Genomic DNA, 23,183 nt, shown 5'->3' with positions numbered 1-23,183 from the left:
AAAAGGAGGTAAAGTGATGTGCATGATACCTTTTCAGTAACAGTATTGCAAACCACAATGCCTTAAGAGGAGAGAGAGAGAGAGAGAGAGAGAGAGAGAGCAAGAGAGAGAGAGAGAGAGCAAGAGAGAGAGAGAAGCAAAGTATCTGTCATAAAGGCAGGTTGAGGGATGAGGTGGGATTTGGGGGGTGGTGTAGGAGAGAAACTATGGACATTGGTGGATGGAAATGTGCACTGATGTTGGAATATATAAAAATAACTTTTAAAAGCCGGCTTCCTGGAGCTGTGCATGGAAATGTGATGGTGGGTTTGGGGAATATACCCCCAACTCAAACTTGGGAGATAAAAAAAATCTTCTCTGAGGTCCAAATACAGTGTTTAAAAAAAATGCTTGGGAGACTCCAGTATACAACTAAGCCTGAGAAAATGTTTTGCCAGACAGTTCTAGCTTCAGTAACACCTTCCATGAACATATCTCAGCTCAGCCCCAGCCAGTACAAACTAAATGAGAACATCTGGGGTTGGGCAGAGCCACATTCTCTGTCATGTCCACACGAAGTCCAAGGGTGCATTCACTTTTGAGAACCAGAGCTGCTGACCAGGGAGGCTCAGACGTGGCTTTTTAAGTTTGAATTCCCTGGTATCTCACGCAAACGGGTGAATTGGGTAATATGGGATCTGGTTTATTTGGTCTGGACTGGTTTGCTAGGCACACATTCTAGCAGATACCCCTTTCTACCAGGCAGCTCTTGCCCTGCCTGCCTGCAAACTACAGTGAGAGGCAAGATGCCAGAAAGGCCTGACTTCCCAAATAAGTGCAGAAATCTGTCTTTAAGAACAAAGCTATTGCACAGTGGGTAGGGCACTAGCTTTCCACGCATCAGAATTTGACCCTAACATTCCATATGGTTTCCCCAGCACCACCTAGAGTGATTCCTGAGTGCAGAGCCAGGAGTAAACCCTGAGCACCACGAGGTGTGACTAAGAAAAAAAAACTCTCTGTCTCCTATAGCCCAGTAAGCCCAGCCAGCACCCACATACCTCATTGTCACACTCTGCCAGGACCTGGTCGTATTCACTCAGAGCAACCAGGAAAATAATGGAGGTGACACTCTCAAAGCAGTGGATCCATTTCCGTCGTTCAGATCTCTGGCCGCCCACATCCACCATCCTGTCCAACAGAAACTGCATGTGAGGGCTGGGACCAAAGATACGGTGCCTTGGACCCAGGGAACAGGGGAGCAAGAGGCTGTGCTCCCTCTCAGGAGCATAAAGGTGTCCTGCCAGGAAAGTGCTGGAGCTCCAGGTGGAGCACCAAGGGAGCACCCACTCCTCCAGCAGAAAAGACACTGTGTGAGCCAGGCCACTCAGGTGGCACCTGCAGGGAACACAGGTGGGGACACCCCTGTGATGGTGTCATATCAGGAGGAAAGGGGAGCCACCCCAGCCCACACAGCCACCTCTAGGCGCTCGTCTGCTCCTTCATCATTGCTCCAGAGGAGTCTCAGCTCTCTCACGCACTGGGGCTGGAGGGACAGCACAGTGAGGAGGGGGTGTGCCTTGCATACAGCCGACCCCGGTTCCAACCCCAGCCTCCCACAAGTCCCCCGAGCACCGCCAGGAATGATTCCTGAGTGCGGAGCCAAGAGTAACCTCTGAGCATCGAAAAGTGTGTCCACACAAGCAAAAATAAACAAGCAAGCAAACAAACAAACAAACTCTTTCTTTCTTTCATTGCCCAGAGATCACCATCTCCTTCCCCAGGAGGACCCGCATGCCTCCTGTCTGACAGGAACATCCAGACCCTTCAGATATGTCTCTGAGTAAGATTTCAGGGAATCATATGCCAAGGAGGGCGAGTTGGGAAATTTCAGGGATCAGGCCGAGGATGAAAAGGAGTCAGGGGAGGGGAGGGCTTCTGCAAAGCCAATGGAAGAGTGCCTGTGGCCCAGATAAGAGTCAAATGCTGGACCCAGGGGCTCCTAGCAGAGAAACCAGGCATCTAAAGCTTTCAGTGAATGCTCTAATTCTAAACGTCTCAAACCCCAAAGTTTTTCCCAGAACACCAAGTGGGCTGCAGAAAAAACATCTGTGAAAATAGAGAGAGACTTTGGAAGCTGAGAAAGTGTTTTCTGAAATATTTTGATCAATTCGCCAGCACACAGGTACAGGATTCCAAAGATACACAATGCAGAGGGCTCCCCCTGCAACATAGCGATTCCCCCAAACCACCAAGAAAATGGGAGCGGATAGAGGTGGACTTCCGTCTCACAGGCTAGAATTGTGATGTCTTAACTAGAAGAGTGTCTAAGACCTTTATTACGAGGAACAAGATATAAATGTATACAAATATATTCTGGACATGAGGGGCTTTGGAATTTGCAAAGCTATGCTAAAATATCATGCTATTCTTTTTCTTTTTGCCACAACTAAAAGCAGTAAATATTTTCTTAAAACATCCTTTTTAAAAAAAAGGTCCTGGGGGGCCAGAGCAATAGCACAGTGGGTAGGGCGTTTGCCTTGCACACAGCCGACCCAGGTTCGATCCCCGTGTCCCATATGGTCCCCCAAGTACTGCCAGGAGCGGTTCCTGAGTGCAGAGACAGGAATAACTTCTGAGCATCGCTGGGTGTTACCCAAAAGGCAAAAAAAAGGAAAAAGGTCCTGGGCCAGAGAAATAATAGAGTGGGTAGAGCACTTCCCTTGAATGCGGCAGACCCAACAGACCCAAGTTCAATCCTCAGCACCCCATATGGTCCTTGAACTCTTCCAGGAGTAATCCCTGAGCACAGAGCCAGGAGTAAGCCCCGAGTACTGCCAGTTCGCAGGGCAATAAGCACCCCTGGGGATCCCTTCTTGTCCCCTGCAAATAAAGCCAAAATCAGGCCTTCATGTCCTACGCAATAACACACTCAAATAGATTAAGGACTTGGTATGTACAATACATAGATGAAAACACTGGCAACATGGAAACCTTTGGGAACATGGCCCAAAGTAAAGAAAACAAAAGGAAAAATAAACCCACAAGAAACTATATCCAACCAAAAGGCTTTTTGCACAGTGAAATAAACCACCACTAAAACCAAAAAATGACCAAGTAACCGGTAGGACGTATTTTTACTTGCAATCACATAGCAGGCAGGGTTTAATAGTTGAATTCTATTAAATACTCATACACCCCAAGCACAAAGGAAAATAATCAAAATAGGTAGGAGATATGAACACATACTTCTCAAAGAAGATATTCAGGGGGCTGACAGATTAAAAAATACTCATCATCACCAAGCAAAGAAACACTCAATGAGCTGTCAGCTCACAATAGCGAGAAAAAGAGATGACAGAAAAACTGAAAACAGCGTGTTGGTAAAGACGCCAGTAGGTCCCCAGGATGTTGGCAGGAAGGTGAATTGGCATAGTCACAATGGAAAAGTATATGGAAATTCCTTTTTTAAAAAAAGAAACCTAAAAATAGAGTGCCATATGATCCAGCAATAGCATTCCTAGGCTTTTATAGCACTGTACACTGTCCTCCCGTTGTTCATTGATTTGCTCGAGCGGGCACCAGTACTGTTTCCATTGTGAGATTTGTTGTTACTGTTTTGGGCATATTGAATACGCCATGGAGAGATTTCCAGACTCTGCCATGCAGGCAGGATACTCTCAGTAGCTTGCCGGGCTCTCCGAGAGGGACAGAAGAATCAAACCCGGGTCAGCCACATGCAAGGCAAACGTCCTACCTGCTGTGCTATAACTCCAGGCTATTATACGAATATAAAAACTCAAATGGCAGAAAGATATACACAACCCTGACCCTAGCCACGAGACCCACACTAACCAAGCCAACCTACATGCTCCTTGACAGAAGATTGGACTAGGGACCCATCAAAACACTTCTCAGTGCTCAAAGAAGATGAAATCCTGTCTTTTGCACAACACGAATGGAATTTGAGATGTTATGCAAGCAAAGTAAGACAGAAAACTTAAGACAATGGTTTTTCTCAAGTGTAGAATATAAATAACCCAAACGAACTAGCAAAACACATCAAAAATAAACTTTAGACTCTTAGACTCTGGAAAAGAGAATGGACACCAGAGAGGAGGTAATAGGGTTGAGGAAAACAGAGAAGGCCAATCTGAGGAGACCAGTCTGAGGACACTAGAATTTAGGTCCTGAGGTATCTCCACAGAGAGGGCAAAATTGGGCTCCAAAAGAGCTACAAGCCAATGACACAATATCATTTTAATTGAAAAATATTGAACATTTGTTGTATTTTAAAAAGTTTATTTTATGCAAATTTTAATAAGCTTTTTATATTCTTAGTTTTCCTTTTTTAGGAACAAATCTTGGGAAAAGAATTTAAATTATTTAAATTCAGGGAGAAAACACTAGACTGTTCAATTTATGGGCCACGAAAGCCTACATCTGTATGGCTTAACAGCGGACCTGACTCCACAAATTAGATGAGCAAACTATCGGATATTTTAGGATACTACAGCTAAAGATATCGTCTGTGATTCAATACCATTGGTCAACCAAAATGAAATAAAAATAAGTATATGGAATATGCTTTGGTGTTATTAGAATGATGTCATCAGTGAAGCGGAGGTGGTATAGTTGCCGACTGTCTGTCTTCACACCCATTCCTTTCCATTCCAGTCATCTCATGACGTTCTCAAGGGTGGCACTGAAGAGTTTCGGTGAAATGGTATCACCCTGCCGAACCCCTCTCTTGATTTCGATGATCACTTCCTTTGTAGAATGGTGAGATCCTGATAGTGAATCCGTAATACAGGTCATGGAGGATCCTGATGTATTGAGTTTGAATGCCCTGTTTGGCTAGGGCTTTGATGACCACTTTGGTCTTAACAGAATCAAAGGTCTTATTTAAATCAATGAACATTAGACAGAGCAGCATCTTGAACTCCCGAGAAACCTCAATGAGCTTAGTTACCATGTGGATATGGTCGATCATGCTGAATGCTTTTTGGAATGCGGCTTGCTCGCATGGTTGTCCTTCATCTAGTGTTCTGCCAATCCTATTCAGGATGACTCGAGTGAACAGTTTGTAGACTACAGACAACAGGAAGATTGGACGATAGTTGCCAATGTCGTGGATGTCTCTCTTCTTGTACAGTAGAACGGTCCTGCTGGTTTTCCATTGGGACAGAACTTTGCATTCAGACGGGTAATGTGTGAAGAGTCGAGCCAGTGTATTGATGAGTACTGACAGCAGATTCTTCAGGTGTTCGGTTCTGACCTTGTCTGGGCCGGGTGCTATTTGCTTCTTTACTGATGAAATGCATGTCAGATTTCAGAAGGGAGAACATTGGGAACGACATATCCATCCTGTGGAATTTGGTATGTGGGCAGGTGGACATGACTATCGAAGAGATTCAAGTAGAAGTCATGGATAATCTTTTCCATTGCCCTTCTGGAAGATGTGATAGATCCATCAGGACATTGGAGGGCAGTTGTCTTGGTCTTGTAGTTGGCAAAGGACAGGTGGGCGTTGTGAATGCTTTTCCTGGCTTCTGCTGCATCTGCCAGTACTGCTGCTCTTTTCTCTTTGAGGTCTTCCTTTATCGCTTCTCTGCACTGCTTTGCGAACTCGGATGTTAGCTTGTGGTTGCCTGGGGCTCACGCCCAGCCACGTTGTTAAATGAGCTCAAGAGTTTTTGAAGACAGGCGTATTTTTGTGGATTTCTCTTCCTCAATGTTCCTTGCACAATCATGGAGGTACTGAAGCAGTGGATCGTATTCTTCATCAATGTTGTCAACAACGGCATCTTTCCATGTTGCAGCAATAGTGCCAAAGAACTCCCAGTTGATGGTCGTTCTGGGAGTTCTCTTCTTAAACTTTGCAGACCTTTCTCCCAGATCCATGAAGTAGAATTTTGCAGGAAGGAGACAGTGGTCCAATCCTGTTTGGAATTTTGGGACAACATCGACGTCGGTCAGGCAAAACTGTTGATTGAATATGATGTGGTCAATTTCGTTGTGGAACTGTCCACCGGGAGACTCCCATGTCCAACATTTAGATTCGGGCTTCTGGAGCTGTGGGTTATCATGGATGGTCTTGGTCAACATGATGAACTCAGACAGTCTCTCATCCTGTTCGTTCCATTCTAGGGATGGGTCCCGATGTGGAGTTCTTTGGCTGATCTTCTTGGTCCTAACTTGGCATTAAAATCACTGACAATGATCTTGTAGAAAGTGTGGTCTTCTTTATAGAACTTCTCCAGCTCCATGTAGAACTTCTCAATTTCTTCTTCATCATAATTGGATGTTAGTGCATAGACAACAAGGTTAGAAACTGCCGGTAGCAAGCACAATCTATTCAAGTTTAATCGTCCAATTCGGGTTGTAAGGCATTCGAATGAATCAATGCTCATGGCTAAGTTTGTGTTGACAAGGACACTGACACCGACACCACCGATGTCTCTTTTGTCGCATGTTCCGAGGAACAGTTCTTCAGTGTCAAAAATGGTGCGATGTGATTAATGCCTTCTCATCTCAGTCAGACCAATGATGTCATACTTGATCTTCCATGCTTGCACCATCAGGTCCTCAATGTATGCTTCCGATGCCAGCATACGTGCATTGAAAGTACAGACAGTCATTTTAGTCCTTCTTCATTTTGGCAGCCTAGTTCGGCCCTAAGATTTTATCAGCCTTTCCTTGCTCATCCTTCTTAACACTGCTGTACTGGGGGCTCTTTCAGGGTCAGGGAAATGAGGCCCATTGTATTTACTGTTTTTGGCATATAGAATACGCCACAGATAGCTTGCCAGGCTCTGCTGTGAGGGCAGGATACTTTAAGTAGCTTGCCGGGCTCTCCGAGACAGATAGAGGCTTTTGGGGTGGCCTCTAATCGCCCTTGCAGGTGTTCCCATGGTTCAAACCGTATTTGAACCCCATCAAATATGGTGCAGTAATAATGAAAAATGGATATTAAGTGTCTTATGATGTGGTGTGATCCCCGGGTAGCTGGAGATTGGTGGAAGCAGGCAGAGGATCTTTGTTTCTGGGTCCCAGTGAGTCTGGAGTCCAAGGTTCCTCTTTACCTGGTTCTGTGGGGCTTTACTCATGCATGAGGCTTGGCCTGAGAGGTTCAGAAAGCAGCCTGGAGCATGGCAGTGGCTAATAACCCCAAACATTAGCCAAGAGGCACAAATGCTGGCCAGCTTCGACCGTGAGTGTGGAAGGTCGGACTACAACTGAATCTCATGAAGACACTGTTCATGAGAAACAGACTCCTTCCTGACGTTCTATTCACTCTCAACGGGACGAACATCTCTGAATGCAGAAGTTATGTGTACCTAGGTCGAGAACTCAACATGACGAACAACCTGGCACCTGAGTTTCACAGGAGGAAGAGAGTGGCATGGAACACCTTCAAGAGCATCAAAGAAATAGCTAAGAGGACAAGAACCTCCAGTTCCAGGCACATCTCTTTGACTCCACTGTTCTTACTGCATTAACACATGCCTCAAAGACCTGGACCCTATGAAAACAGGATGAGAATGCTATTCCGGTCTCCCAAAGAGGAATTGAAAGAGCTATGCATGGAGTATCACGCTTCACTCAAGTAAGAGAAGGAATCCGGAGTTCCGACCTCCGTCAACAATCAGGAATCAGTGACGCTACGCTGTCTTGTTTGCCAAAGCGTTGACAATTAGATAGGTTGACGACCACTGGACTAGAGCCGTTACTGACTGGATTCCACCAGATGTCAAAAGATCACATGGCCGCCCACCTACAAGATAGTCAGACTTCTTCATCAAGACCCTGAATGAACAGTTTGAGGTTCTTTATGTTTCTGGAGCAAGCAGACACCATTGGGCTACACTAGCACATAACAGGGACGAATGGGGACATTACTGGTGCCCGCTTGAGCAAATTGATTAGTAACGGGATGTCAAGTGATCAAGTGATATGGGACTATAGAAAATTAAGAAGCTTCTGCACTACAAAGGAAATGATGATCAGAATAAAAATACACTCCATAGACTTGAAGAGAATTTTTTCCACACTCATCTAATAAAGGGGTGACATTCAAGATATATAAAGAACTAATAGAACTTTACAAGAAAAAAAACATCAAAAATGGGATGGAAGGGTTGGGGGGTGGAGGGATAATGGGATCCGCGGTGGTGGGAAATGGGCACTGGATGAGGGATGGGTATTTGATCATTGTATAATTGAAACCCAAGCACAAAAATTTGTAAGTCTACAACTGTACCTCATGGTGTCTCACTAATAAAAATTTTAAAAAATGGGATGTGGAGAGAGATGAAAATACGCTTCCTCAAAGAAAACACACAGATAGCCAACAGGTATATGAAAAATGCTCTGCATCACTTATCATTAGGAAAGTGCAAATCAAAACAAGAATGAGGTATCATCTCACATCAGTGAGACTGGCACACATCACAAAGAACAAAAACAATCAGTGCTGGCAGGGGTGTGGGGAAAAATTTACTGCTGGTGACAATGTTAACTGGTTCAATATTTTTGGAAACAACATGAATACTTCTCAAAAAAGCTAAGAGTTGAGCTCCTATATGATCCAACAATTCCACTTTTAGGAATCTACTCCAAGGGCCCAAAAAGTATACAGAAAGGATCTCTGTACTTCCTTGCAGCCCTATGCACAATAGCCAAAATCTGAGAACAACCCAAGCACAGATGAGTGAATAAAGAAACTGCATTACATTTACACACTGGAAGCTACTGAGTGCTTTAAGAAAAGATGGAATCATGAATTTGCTGGTACATGAATGGATCTGGAGAGCACCATGCTGAGTGAAATGAGTCAGAGGGACCCACACAGAATGGGTTCTGTCATATGTGGGATACAAAGAAACATAACAGGGGAATTACAAATTGTCAACAACAGAGACTGAGAACTGATCATCAATAAGTTCACGCCGATGAGGGATTGGGAAGAGGGGACACTGAGACAATGGTGGAGGGAAGTGGATACTTTGGTAGAGGGTGTGGTGCTGGAATGTTCCATGAATATAAATCCTATTAATAACAGTTTTGTAAACCATGGCACCTAAAATAATGTAAATAAAAAATAAAATGAACAAAATTAAAATATATCACAGACATAAGTCCATGGTAGTTTGAAAAAATAAAACTAGTTCAGGGGATGGAGTGATAGTAAAACAGATAGGGTGCTTGCCTTGCATGTGGGCAGCCCAGGTTTGAGCTGGCATTCCACATGATCCTCCAAGCACTGCCAGAAGTGATCTCTGAGTGAAAAGCCAGGAATAAGTCCTGAGCACTGCCATATGTAGCCGAAAATTAAAAAAAAAAATAAATCTTAGGGCTAAGAGAAGACTCAAAGGGCTACAGCATGGTTTTGCACATGGGAATCTCAGGTTCCAAAACTGCCTGGTCCCCTGAACATGGCTGGGAGTGACCCCCAAGTATCATCGGGTGTGACGACTTAAGAAAAAAGGAAAACTGATTGCAGAAAGCACCACCGAGTCATCTTTGCTATGGAGCACAAACAGAAGAGTCTGCCACCCTTTCAGGACAGGAAATCTGCCCCAGTGCTTGGCATGTGGACCCCACAAGGGCCACACTCTGGTCCTCTGGGAGAGGGTCAGCCTGACATCATCTGAAGACATCCATGCTGCACAGGTAGGTGCTACCGGGCCCTGGGCAGGGAGAGGCTCTCACCGGAAGATGATGTTCTCCAGGTCAAAGGGATACTCAATGATGCCAGTGGTGGGCACACGGACACGAAGCACATCTTGCTGAGTTGGCACGAAGGAAGGCTTGGCGATCCGGTCAATGTCAGAGAGATAGCTGCGACATTAGGGAACAAAAAAAGCAGCAGGATTTGTTCCAGAGAAGGTGGGAATGAACAGACACCCCAGGGACCGTGCTCAGGAGCCCCACCCATTCCACACACCCCATGAGTGACCTCCAGAGCAAACCCAGCTCCAGGCCCCCTGAAGAGTGATGTTTCTGCAAAAGAAGGTTTGCAAGCTCTCAGGAAAACCCCCGTCATCCCATTTCTTTTCCTGATTCTACTCTCACTCATCAGCAAGAGGGCTGGCGAGGAAGACAGCAGGAGGAAGGAACTGGATGTGGGTCTCTCTGACTTCTCAGCTGTTTCTCCCTTCCACTCCGTGCTTTCCCCACCCAAGAGCATAAAAGAACATTGATGTTACTTTATGTTCCTTAGATGAATGCAATCTTTCTATGTTTATCCCTCTCTTTCTGACTCATTTCGCCTAACATGATACTTTCCATGTAGTACCACTTGTATGTAAATTTCATGACTTCATCTTTTCTAACCGCTACTAACACCCAAGAATGGCCGAGATTAGTAACCAGGAATTTTGCTCCATGGATTGGAGGCCAGCCACACATGCTAGGAGAAAAGGCAGCTCAGATAGAGAAGGGAGCACCAAATAAAGGGTGTTGGGAGGATCCTCCCAGGATGGGAGAAGCATGCTGAAAGTAGACTATAGACCAAACATGATTGCCACTCAATGCCTCTTTTGCAGACCACAACACCCAATAGGAGAGAGAGAACAAAAGGGAATACTCTGCCACAGAGGCAGGGTGGGCCAGGGGGATTGGGGGGTGGATACTGGGACCTGTGGTGGTGGAAAATGGGCACTGGTGGAGGGATGGGTATTTGATCATTGTATAATTGAAACCCAAGCACAAAATTTGTAAGTCTACAACTTACAAATGGCGTCTCACTAATAATAAATAAATAAATAAATAAATAAAAATAAGTACAGTGGAATGGATAAAAAAAGAACATTGATGCCAGTTGCTGATGCTTTTATTAATGAATTTCTTTCCTTCATTTGGGGGGGTGGTCGTGGGAGATTTAGGCCACATCTTGCCTCTGTGCCCAAGAATCACTCCTCGCAGTGCTCAAGAGACCACATTGGGGTGCCAGGGATCGGATCCGGGTCAGCCACCTCCAAGGCAAGCAAGCAATCTACCTGCTGTACTTATCGCTCTAGTGGATATCTATCACCCGCAATGAATTTGTATCTAAGAGAACATAAAAATCCTACAAGCCAATGGAGAGTTCTTCCAAAAACACAACAAAAAAACTTTTCTTGTTACACTGCAAAAGCAGACACCTCTTAAAATAACCCAGAATTTGTCTTGAATTATTTTGGGCTCTGTATTGAAGTCCCTAAAGCTTAACAATATCTCTATTTTTCCTCTGGTAAAAGAAGATACTTGAAAAACTAAACTAAACTAAAGCCTTTCTAAAAAAGCGGGTTTAAGCCACACAACGGACTGGGACTTTGGCCAAAGGGGAGGTTGGTGCCTCCGTGCACCCCGAGGCCAAGGCTGACGTCACCACTCCTGCACAAACACCCCCCCCCCCACCCGCCCAGCAGGCCTGCCCAGGAATGGCAGGAAGGAGTGCAGAGTGACAGAGTGACCGGGACAGCCCTGCTGCACTGCTGCCTCCCAATCTCCCAGGGCCTCCTGCCATGACCACTGGACTCCACCAACCAGCAGGTGGCTAACAGTCTCCCGTGGCCTCTGGCTGCGCCCCTGGGAAGCAGCAAGCACTGTCTGCTGCATCACGAGCTGGTGGACACCTCCCGCAACTGGTTCCAGCTTCAGTTCAGAGGCGGTGATGCCACCGCCTGAACCCGCACGTGCCCGCTTTCTTTTCCCTGGGAGCTGCCTGCCTCCCCTGCTGCCCCCCAAGTCGCTCCCTGGGTGTGTCCCACATTCCGGGACTCTGGGGCCTTCTCGGGCAGGAGCAGCTGGTCCTCCCTGAGAGGCTGCATGTGGCAATCTCTGCCGGTGCCCAGGGTCATCCGAGAGTGACAGTAGCTGTCTAGGGAGCTGGTGGTGATGCCCTGGGCTGTGCAGCTGCTGGTGATGAGTTTCCCTTCTTCCTCCCCCCCCCATCATTACTTTTGTTTTTTTTTTTTCTTTTTGGGTCACACCTGGTGATGCACAGGGCTTACTCTTAGCTCTGCACTCAGGAATTGCTCCTGGGGGAACTCAGGGGGCCATAGGGGATGCTGGGAATCGAACCCAGGTTGACCGTGTGCAAGGTGTTTGCCCTACCCTCTGCCCACACACACACAGCGGGGGGCCCCGAGGCAGCCTGAGGGTAGAGAAGAAGGGGACAGGTCGGGGGTGGAGCAATAGCACAGCAGGTAGGGCGTTTGCCTTGCACGCAGCGAACCTGGGTTCGATTCCCAGCATCTCATATGGTCCCCCGAGCAACGCCAAGGGTGATTCCTGAGTGCAGAGCCAGGAGTAACCCCTGTGCATTGCCCAAAAGTCAGAAAAAAGGGGGGACAGGTCTCAGGGAAGAGTCCAGGACCCCAAAGGGTGGCAGAGGACACGCAGGGAGAGGAACAGAAGCAGGACTCTTCCTTCCTCTTTAATCACACTTTGCCAGAGGGGCACCTCTCAGAAACACTGGCAGGAAAAGGAGCACTGTAATCGCTAATGGAAACGCTTTGTGCAGGAGAATATTGGTTTGCACCCACAGGGCCTCGGGACTCAATACTAGAGCTTCGTGCTCCTAACAGTGTGTGTGTGGGGTCGTTGCCCCAGATGAGCCTGGCACAGCACTGGGCGGACTGGGCCCAGGGCTTTGCGGGGCTGCAGAGACTCGCGCTCCCACTAGAGGGCAGCACCAGACCGGCCACGGATGGACTTCCCGCATTGCCGCCCCAAATTAATGATTTTAGATTTGGGTGCTGCTGTCTTTGGATCAGGAAACCCCCCGAGGGCTGAGGGATAAAAAGGAGAAAAGTTTGGGTCAGAGCATTCCTACACCCCGCTAACAGAATGCCACCTTTGGGGTTCGGTTTTGTTTTGGCTGGGGGCGGTGGCACACCCAGCAGTGCTCAAGGTTGACTCCCCGGCTCTGTGCTCAGGGACCACGGCTGGCGGGGTTCAAAGGAGGGAGGTCGGGCCTGCAGGGTGTAGGGAAGCCTCTCACGCCCCAGCTACTGCTCCAGAATCCCACCTTTGATCAACCCCACATTGATTCCACAGAACCCCACACTTGGACGTTGCAACGTCCCAGGCAGCAAGGAGGGGTCGCGGCAAGGCCTGGTCCCAACTCACTACTTGGCCGAGTCTGACAGCTGGTACTCCCGCCGCCTGTCGTAGCACTCCTGGATGCCCGGGTCCCGCCACAGCTGCTTGATGGCCTCGGCCTGGTCCTTGGACAGCGCGGAGACCTTGCCCACGTCCACTTCTCTGATCAGCTGAGCGTTCTCCTGTCGGGGAGACAAGGGACCTTCTGTTAGGCAGCAGGAGGATGCGACTGGGGGAGGGATGGGGGGACGGGGCTGCCCTGCTGGGCACGGGACAGGGAGGAAGGGACCAGCCTTACCTGCCCAAGGACAGGCTGTGAGTTGCGGCAGCAGACAGGCTGCGAACTGGGGGTGTTGGTCAGGGCGGGAAGTCACAGGGTTTGAGGTCTGTTGTTGGACTGGATACTACAACCCCTCACACTGATACCCAGGCCTGCTTCCTCCTCTTTCTCCTCCCGGGGGAGGTCTGCACAAACAGTTCTTGGGGGTTTGGGGGACGCTAGAGCCATCCCCAGTGACACTGTGAAAACCAGACCTCATGATTTGACGCTTGGGCCAGTGGTACTAGGGGGCTTGGCGGCCACGGATGGAGCTACTGTGGGTCCCTGGGCTGTGCTCAGCAGTTCTTGGGGTAGGGGCATACGGTGCTAGGGAGCTGGCGTGGGGTCTTGAGTGCCTCTGACCCCTTTCCCCGGCATTCCTCTTAATTTTTTAAAATGAAAGTTTGGAATACTTTATCTTTTAGAGCAGTTTTAGGTTCCTGCAAAACTGGGTGGAAAGTATAAGTATTTACCCAGTCTGCTTTTTTTTTTTTAATTTTGATTAGTGAGACACCATGAGGTACAGTTGTAGACTTACAAATTTTTGTGCTTGGGTTTCAGTTATATGATCGAACACCCAACCCTCCACCAGTGCCCATTCTCCACCACCAATGATCCCAGTATCCCTCCCACCCCCCGTCCCCCCCATCCCACCCCACCCCTGTGGCAGGGCATTCCCTTTTGTTCTCTCTCTCCTTTTGGGTGCTGTGGTTTGCAAAAGGGTCATTGAGTAGCAATCATGTTCTTTCTATAGTCTACTTTCAGCATAGATCTCCCAACCTGGAAGGATGCTCCCAACACCCTTTATTTGGTGCTCCCTTCTCTATCTGAGCTGCCTTTTTCCCTAGCCTGTGCGGCTGGCCTCCAAGCCATGGAATAAACCTCCTGGTACTTATCTCAGCTATTCTTGAGTGTTAGTCTCCTATTTTGTTACTCTACGTTCCTCAGATGAATGCAATCTTTCTATGTCTGTCCCTCTCTTTCTGATTCATTTCGCTTAGCATGACACTCTCCAGTTTTCGACAAACTGGCAGGCTACCGAATGTAATCTGCCCACATGGCAGAGTCTGGCAAACTCCCCAATATGGCGTACCCAATATGCCAAATACCAGTAACAATGATGGGTCTCATTCTCCTAAAGAGCCTTGAATATAGCACTTTCTTAAAAATCTCAGGGCTATGATGAAGGAGACGTTACTGGGGCCTGCTCGAGGCAATTGACGAATAACAGGATGGTCGTGATTCGTGATTCGTGATACTCTCCATGTAGTACCACTGTTTACAATAGCTAGGATCTGGAAAAATACCCAATTACGTTCAAATGCCACCTTCCCTATGGGTGAACACTGCCATGGGCACATGGACCCCCTTGGCACTAATCACTATAATATCTTGATGTCTCATCACTGTCATCATAAACAATGCCAGCTCAGACAGGCTATCTGTAGCGGTGGTGCAGAGTCACTGCTGTCATTATCACCGTTTATTGCCCATTTTCAAGACATCAAGAGCTCTACACATATGATCTCCAGTGGTTGTTCTGAAGACGCTAAGAGCCAAGATAGTAAGGTCGACCCATGTCCCCGGCATCTGGGCCTGGGCTGGCCCCAGACTCAGCCACCTGTCTTGCCTGCAAGTCCCCGCAGATGACAGCACCCCACAGAGATAGACAGGGTCCTGCTGCACGCAGGGCAGCAATCCCATCGTGCTTGCTGGCCACTCCACTGCAGGGCATCTCTCTGGTGGCTAGAATCTGCTTGGATAGATCAGGAGCCCCTGAAAGGTTGATCATGCCTTGCCCTGTTTATCTTCAGCCCAACAGGAAACGAATAAGAGGTGATGTTGCACATTCATCTGGCTGGCAGTGGAGTTGGAAAACTTCCAGTAAGTCACTATCACTCTGCCCACATCGATCACGAGTGGGTATAAGGCCTTACCTTAGGCTGCTCAAGAACCAGTGTCAGGTTTGCTTGGGATGGCGGCCGGCAGATGAAATAGTGACATTCCCAGAATCAAAGGTCAACCTGTCCCCAGTGCAGAAGACAGGACTCGTGGTCCGCCTGGTGATAAGAGGACACCAGGCTGCATACGATGCTCCCTTGCATCCACACCTGGCAGGTAACAGGCCAGACCAAGCACCCGGGTTCAGCTGGTCTTCATTTCCTTTTCCCCTTTTCCCACCCAAGACAATTTAAAGCCCCTTAGTCTCTCCCGGGCTGGAGCGATAGCACAGCGGTAGGGCGTTTGCCTTACAAGCGGCCAACATGACCGACCCGAGTTCGATTCCTCCGCCCCTCAGAGCCCGGCAAGCTACTGAGAGTATTCGATATGCCAGACACAGTAACAACAAAGTCTCCAATGGAGACGTTACTGGGCCCGCTCGAGCAAATCGATGATCAAAGGGAGGGCCTTTACTTACTTTACTTTACTTAGTCTCTCCCAGGGCATGGCTCTACCCCAGCCTCATCAGAGGGTCATGGAGTTCTGTCCAGGAGCACCCCAATATACTTCTCTTATTTCTTTCACTTTATTTGCCTCCTGCCCCTGCGCCTGGCTGTCCTCGATGGGGCCCCTTGGAGAGGACGGGTTGAGTTTCCCTCCCCACCCCGAGCAGAGCCCCGGCAGCTGAAGACCTCCAGAACCATCCACCACCATGCTGAGACCACTCTTCACACGCATGAAGGTTCCAGCAGAGAAACAAACATGTGGGTCAAGGGGCTGAGATCTCCAAGCCTGCTCGGATCGGGGCTGAGCATCCCCCACCCTGATCCTCCACCTTCCAGTAGGCGGGGGTCACACCCACCAACTGGCCCCCTGGCGCCGTGTAATCCCATCAACGGCCAAGACCCAGAGACTATAAAACCTAGCTTCCGGAAGACATCTTATTATCTCATTCTTACTTTGGATAACCTGGCAGGCTGCCCACATGGCAGAATCTGGCAAACTTCCCGTGGCGTACCCAATATGCCAAATACCAGCAACAATGATGGGTCTCATTCTCCTAACCCTGAAAGAGCCTTGAAAATGACACTTATTAAAATCTCAGGGCTAGGACGAAGGAGACATTACTGGTGCCTGCTCGAGGCAATCAACAAACAACAGGATGATCGTGATCATGATCGTGATCATAATTTGCCTCTGTCCCTCTGTCTGTGCTGGACAGGGTTCCAAATCTATGAGCCAGGACCTTTTAAGGACCCGATAGATCACCAGTCTCAGCATTCTGACGTATTCAAAGAGTCTTTGGTTTTCTAGGGTACCAGGGAAACTATCACGTGCCCACCCCCCCACCCCCCCGATCTAAGTAAAGACAGTCTCTTTATTGGAACAGATGCCTAATACTCCCTTCCCTGTTGCAGAGACAACAATAGTAGTTCCCTAAATCACAGCTCCTGCCGCTTACATACTGGCTCTCTCTGCATTGCCTGCCTGGCTAGGTCGGAGCACAGTTAAGCGGAGAACCTAGACAGTGTCTGCCCAGAAGAAGGCCCCCACTCCCTTTCTTCCTCTGGGTTCTCTTCCTCTCCCAAACAGGACATGGTAATTTCTCACCCACAGCTTAGCAACACCTCAATTCGAGACTCTGTCTTGAATTGATCTGTCAGGACAAAGGCAAGATCTGATTTGTTCTCACAGCCAGAACCCAGCAGAGGGTGTCTGAACATTCAGCCTACCATTCCCTCTCAGGGAAAAATTCTTTGTCGTCCCCCATAGCACCTCCCCTCCCCCACATCACCCTGCACCTTCTTTAAGTGAACAAACAGAAAGCCCGCTCCCCGCATTGCATCTGTGACACTCTCAATTCCGCAGAGACCAGCTAGCACCCCCAGGGACCTGAGGAGCAGTGACAAAGTACAGCGTCTGCATATTACAGCTGCTCCCTAGGGACACAGGTCCAGCAAACACTGTGGCGCAAAGAAAATGCACGTAAGGGAGAAAGTGTCATTGAGATACCCACAGCACGACTCACAGACAGTGACAGGACGCAGCTCTGTTCACAGACCAGGCTAGGTGGAGTCTGGGCAGGAAGCCCTGGCATGCAGACTGGATTTGTCTTTCTTTTTTATTTTTTTTTAATTTTATTTCGAATACTCATCCCTCCACCAGTGCCCATTTCCCACCACCACGGATCCCAGTATCCCTCCCATCCCCCATCCCCCCCTCCCGTCCCACTCTGCCTCTGTGGCAGGGCATTCCCCTCTGTTCTCTCTCTCCCTTTGGGTGTTGTGGTCTGCAAAAGAGTTGAGTCTGATTTTCAGGGAGAAATGTTGGATGATTTACTTTCCATCGATCACTTTGTATATAAGGAGATGTCACACGGCCGTTTAGGCGGCCGCGCGGTTTGGAAAAAATATCCTGGTACCCGCTTGCAGGCTCATGGTTACCGGGGTTCCATCTGGAGAAGGCGGGATGCAGCACCTACCCCATCTGGGACCTCCCGGTGATATCGGCTCTGTTTGGGACCTGGAGCATTCTAAAGGAGCTGTGGGGCCCTCCAGACGGTTTTCTTCTTTGTTGCTGTGTGCTGTAAGGTGTCGCTGGGGGACGGGTTTATTTATTTATTTTTTTGAGTCTTTAGGCACCATGATTTACAATATTGTTGATGACAGCGCTTCACGCAAACCACGTTCCAACACCACACCTCCACCAGTGTCTGCTTTACTGCAGCAATCTTGCCTCACATAAGCCACCCATGAACACAATAGTACAGTGGGTAGGATGTTTGCCTTGCACGAGGCCAACCTGGGTTCAATTCCTGGCACCACATTATGGCCCCCTGGAAAAAAAAAATCTGACTGGGTCAAAAAAAATAGTAGTACATAGTTATCCCTGGTTCGATCCCCAGCATTGCAAAGGGTCTCCTGAGCACTTTCAGGAGTGACTTCCGAGAGCAGAACCAGGAGTGAATCTTGAGCACTGCTGCATGTGGCCCAATACCAAAACAATTAATACGTTATCTTTTTTTTTTTTTTAAAGCTTTGCCTCAGAACTTGTCCTCAGCTTCCTTGGAGAGAGAGCTTAGTTCCCGCAGAGTACTTTTTCTTTTCCCCAGTGTCCTGAAGAGCCACATTCTGAATAGGACAACACTCTTGAATGTGTAGAAAATGGCATCACTGCCCAGTGTGCGGCTCAGAAAAAAAAAAAAAACAGGAACAGTATCTGCTAAGCATCGGATGGCAGAGAGATAACAGATGAATTCTCCATGAGGCTGCAGTGCACAGAGTTCTTTGCTGATGCTTAAAAACAAGCCTCACAGTGCCAGGAATATGGCTCAGGAACACTTCCTGTCATGTGTAAGGCCAAGAGTTTGATCCCCTCCCCCATAGCGCTGTTGGCCTGAACTTGACAAGCAAGCGGTCCTGCCCCCCCCCCCCCCCAACATCCTCCCATCCCCACCCTCATCACAGATTTAGCATCACAGATGTGGCCTCTGTTTAAAAAAAAATCCAAATAAAAAACAAATCACATACTTGCCCAATGAGTAGGTGAGTTCATTGAGTCTAAAGGCCTGTTCTGAGATGTGGAGTGCATCTATGCCTCATTGGCGTATAAGACCGGTATCTCTCTAAGGGATTGTAGATCAAACAGTGTTGCCATCAGCTGTGTCCTTCTCTTTGATGTCTACTGAGTCATGGTTCTCTTAAGTTGGAATTTGTGGGTTGTTGGAAACTCCGGGACTCAGCCGGATTCAGCACATAGGAAGTAAAATGACCTGTGCTGGGTCTTTAAGAGGCCACCTTCACTTTACAAGAATATCTGGTCTTCACTGCATATATCTATGATGAGCTGGTTGACTGGTTGGCAGGTTTTGTTGTGGGGCCACACCTGGGGTTGCTTAGGACTTACTTTTGAATCTGCTCACTCCTGGTGGGGTTCAGGTGTCCTATATGGTCCTGGGGATCAAATCTGGGGCTAACTAGGTGTAAGACCTTTACCCCTATACTATTTTTCAGATCCAGTCAGATTTTTTTAAACTAAAGTATTCAATCAGAAGGTTTGTGTGTATGAGTGTGAGTATGGGTTTATGAGTTTGCATGTGTGTATCTGTGTGTGTGAGTGTGGTGTGAACGTGCGTATCAGTGAGTGTGCATATGTGTGTATTTGTGTGTATATGGTTGTGTGTGTATCTGTGAGTGCGTGAGAGAGTGTATATCTGTGAGTGTGTGTATTTGTGTGTGAGTGTGTATGAGTGTGAGTGTGTATCTGTGAATTGAGTGTTTGTATCTGTGACTGTGTGTGTGTGTGTGTGTGTGTGTGTGTGTGCATGCTGTATACATCCTTCAGGAACAAGCATCCTAACCCTTTCGTTGACAAACACCAAGTACCTAGAATACTAACTGGCACAGAGATATTGTTTGAAATAAATGCTCTTTTGTGGGGGGCAGGGTGCTAGAGTTCAGGGGCTTCTCTCTGTTTTGTGCTCAGTTGCTCCTGAGAGTGTTGGGATAATCACATGATACTGGGGATCAAACCAGGACAGGCAGCACGAAAGGCAAGCACCTTCATCCCTGAACTATTCCTCTTGCCTAAATGAATAAGCAATTGTCACTTGAACATCTTTACATTTTGTCAATACTGACCAGCTATGTTAAATCAAGGAGGAGGCTATTTATCAGGACGTTATAGTCTGCAGAAGTGTGTACAATTGCACATCACTTTTGAAATAGCTAGGTTTTGAATAAGAAAAAGATGCCCCGAAGCTAGCAGAGAGGATCCCTTTGGCACAGGCACCCAAGGACGCTAAGCAAACGCCTGCTGTCAGACCCTGCAACCGAGACTCGGGAGGCCAGGGAAGGTAAGGAACGGCCCTTTTGGTCCACGGATCTCAGCATCACACACTGAACTGGCTCAAACACACTTGCAAGTGGAAGACCACACACAGATGAAAGCCCAAGCCAAGCTTGAAGCTAACTCAAAAGTGGATTAAAGGGACTGGGAGCATGCACATGTGTTAGGGTTCCATGCCTGGCACCGCTGGTCTCTTGAGCACATCTGGGTGCAGCTGTGAAGGCTCCGGGCATTGCAAGGCATCCCAAGTAATTTCCAGCAGCAAAGGGCTGGCGCAGGCCTGCACCCACAAGCCCTTATACTGACCCTTCTGTCCTGATGGCTAAGGGGCTGGGGGGGGGCAGGGGGCAGTGGGCCTTGCCCCTCCACCAAAAGGATTAAAGAATTGGATGTCATTTACACAATGGAGTACTATGTAGCTGTTAGAAAAGATGAAGTCATGAAATTTACATACAAGCGGTACTACATGGAAAGTATCATGTTAAGCGAAATGAGTCAGAAAGAAAGGGATAGACATAGAAAGATTGCATTCATCTGGGGCACATAAAGTAACAAAATAGGAGACTAACACCCAAGAGATTAGTACCAGGAATTTTGCTCCATGGCTTGGAGGCCAGCCACACATGCTAGGGGAAAAGAGAGCTCAGATAGAAAAGGGAGCACCAAATAAAGGGTGTTGGGAGAATCCTCCCAGGGTGGGAGAAGCATGCTGAAAGTGTAGACCAAACATGATTGCCATTCAATGCCTCTTCTGCAAACCACAGGGCCCAAAAGGAGAGAGAGAGAACAAAAGGGAATGCCCTGCCACAGAGGAAGGGTGGGATGGGGGGGAATGGGGGGTGGGAGGGATACTGGGACCCGTGGTGGTGGAAAATGGGCACTAGTGAAGGGATGGGTACTCGATCATTGCATAACTGAAACCCAAGCACAAAAATTTGTAAGTCTACAACTGTACCTCATGGTGTCTCACTAATAAAAATTAAAAAAAAAAAAGAATTGGATGTCAGACTATAAAGCATAGAAGAAAACAGCGGAGAAATTCTCTATAACATTGGTTTCCACAATTCGGAGATTCAACTCCAAGAACTACAAAAGTCAAAATGAGAAAATGAGTTAGGGGAAGGGGGAGCTCAGAAAGAGAAGGGAACACCAAATAAAGGGTGTTGGGAGGATCCGCCCATGATGGGAGAGCATGCTGAGGGTAGACTGTCGACCAAGCATGATTGCCACTCAATGCCTCTTTTGCTGACCATGGCACTCAAAAGGAGAGAGAGGGAAATGCCCTGCCACAGAGGCAGGGTGGGATAGGGGCTGGGGGCGGGGAGGGGATGCTGGGATCCGTGGTGGTGGGAAATGCGCACTGGTGGAGGGATGGGTGTTTGATCATTGTATAATCGAAACCCAAGCACAAAAATGTGTAAGTCTACAACTGTACCTCATGGTGCCTCACTATTAAAAAAATAAATAAATAAATAAATTTAAATAAATAAATAAAAGAGAAAATGAGATTCCATCGAAGTGAAAATATCAGCATGGCAAAATAGTCACTAGGCTGAAAAGCCATCCCACTGAACGGGAGGAACAAAAGACTGATTTCCTGTGGATATGAAGAACTCACGCAGGGCCCCAGATCAGGCTCAGTGGTACGAGTTCGTGCTTAGCACGATGGAGCTCCAGGTTCAGTCCCTGGCAACACACAGTCCCCTCAACACTGCCGGGAACGACCCCCTAGCATCACTAGGTGTGACCCAAACTCTGTCCCCACCAAAAGAAGTCAAAAACAAACAACCCATTTTGAAAAATGGATGTAAGAGTTGAACAGATACTCTGCTAAAGAAGACACACACACACACACACAATAAATAAGCACCTGAAAAAAAAGTCACATATTAGAGGAAACGCATACCAACATGAAAATGAGATTTGTCCTCAGATTTGCAAAATGGCTCTATCAGGAACGAGTGGTGGCAGAAATGTGGAAGAAATAGAATTTTTTTTGCATACTGTTTGTGGGAATATAAATTGCTCTGACCTCTATGAAAAGCTATATGGATTTATTTTTAATATTTAAATTTTTTAATATTAAAAAACTGCTGCATGACCCAGCAATTGAACTCCCAGATATTCATCTTAAGATCATAAAAACACTGGGACTGCAGAGATAGTGCAGAGGGAAGGGTGCTGGCCTGGAGGTGGCTGACCTGGGTTCGATCCCCAGCACTCCAGATGTTCCACTGAGCACCATCAGGCATAATTCCTGAGTGCAGAGACAGGAGTAGCCCCTGAGCATCACTGGATATGGCCCCCCTCAAGAAAACCCCTAAGATCACAAAAACACTAATCAAAAATCAATGTTTACAACTCTGTCCCTGGCAGTGCTAATTTACAAGAGCCAAAATCTGGAAACAAGCCAAGTGCCTAATGACAGACAGCGGCCAGAGAGAATGAGAGGGATAAAAACAGTGGAGTGTTCGTCAACTGTAAGAAGCAACGAGATCTTGTCTTTTGTGACCACGTGGACATAACGTTATGTTAGTTAGTGAAATACGTTAGAAGGAGAAAGAAATATTGGACAATCCCCCTTGTTTGTGAGATACAGAAACATAAAACACGGGAAGAGACAAAATCCAAGGAAACCCTAAAACTCAGACAGAAGAGCTGTGATGGTTAGAGGGGGCAGTGCTGGGGACATGGATGGGGGAGGCAGCTAGTGGTGTGGTCACTGTCACTGTCACCGTCCTCCCGTTGTTCATCGATTTGCTTGAGTGGGCCCAGTAAGGTCTCCATTTTGAGACTTGTTGTTACTGTGTTTGGCATATTGAATACGTCACAGGTAGCTTGCCAGGCTTTGTCTTGAGGGCGAGATACTCTCGGTAACTTGCCAAGCTCTCCAAGAGGGGCGAAGGAATCCAACCCGTCTCGGCCAGGCTGGCTTCGCGCAAGGCAAACACCCTACTGCTGTGGTATGGCTCCAGCCCAGTGGTGTGGTAACATATATTTTGAA

At 47.7% G+C, this 23,183-nt stretch overlaps 1 protein-coding gene across 1 annotated transcript in view; it reads right to left on the bottom strand.

The window, feature by feature from the left end:
• GNA14 (G protein subunit alpha 14) overlaps positions 1 to 23,183 on the bottom strand; it is a 238,974-nt gene that overhangs the window by 5,952 nt on the left and 209,839 nt on the right. The window contains exons 3-5 of the mRNA XM_056118802.1: positions 13,099 to 13,253; positions 9,694 to 9,822; positions 1,041 to 1,170 (exon numbers count right to left, since the gene is read on the bottom strand). Of these exons, the coding sequence (XP_055974777.1) occupies positions 1,041 to 1,170; positions 9,694 to 9,822; positions 13,099 to 13,253 (414 nt within the window). The remainder of the gene's footprint in view (positions 1 to 1,040; positions 1,171 to 9,693; positions 9,823 to 13,098; positions 13,254 to 23,183) is intronic.

This window comes from Sorex fumeus, unplaced genomic scaffold, assembly GCF_029834395.1.
Source record: "Sorex fumeus unplaced genomic scaffold, SorFum_2.1 ptg000038l, whole genome shotgun sequence".
In the NCBI taxonomy this organism is placed as follows: domain Eukaryota; kingdom Metazoa; phylum Chordata; class Mammalia; order Eulipotyphla; family Soricidae; genus Sorex; species Sorex fumeus.
Note: the sequence above shows the minus strand (reverse complement) of the source record. Positions and strands in the feature narration are given on the sequence as shown.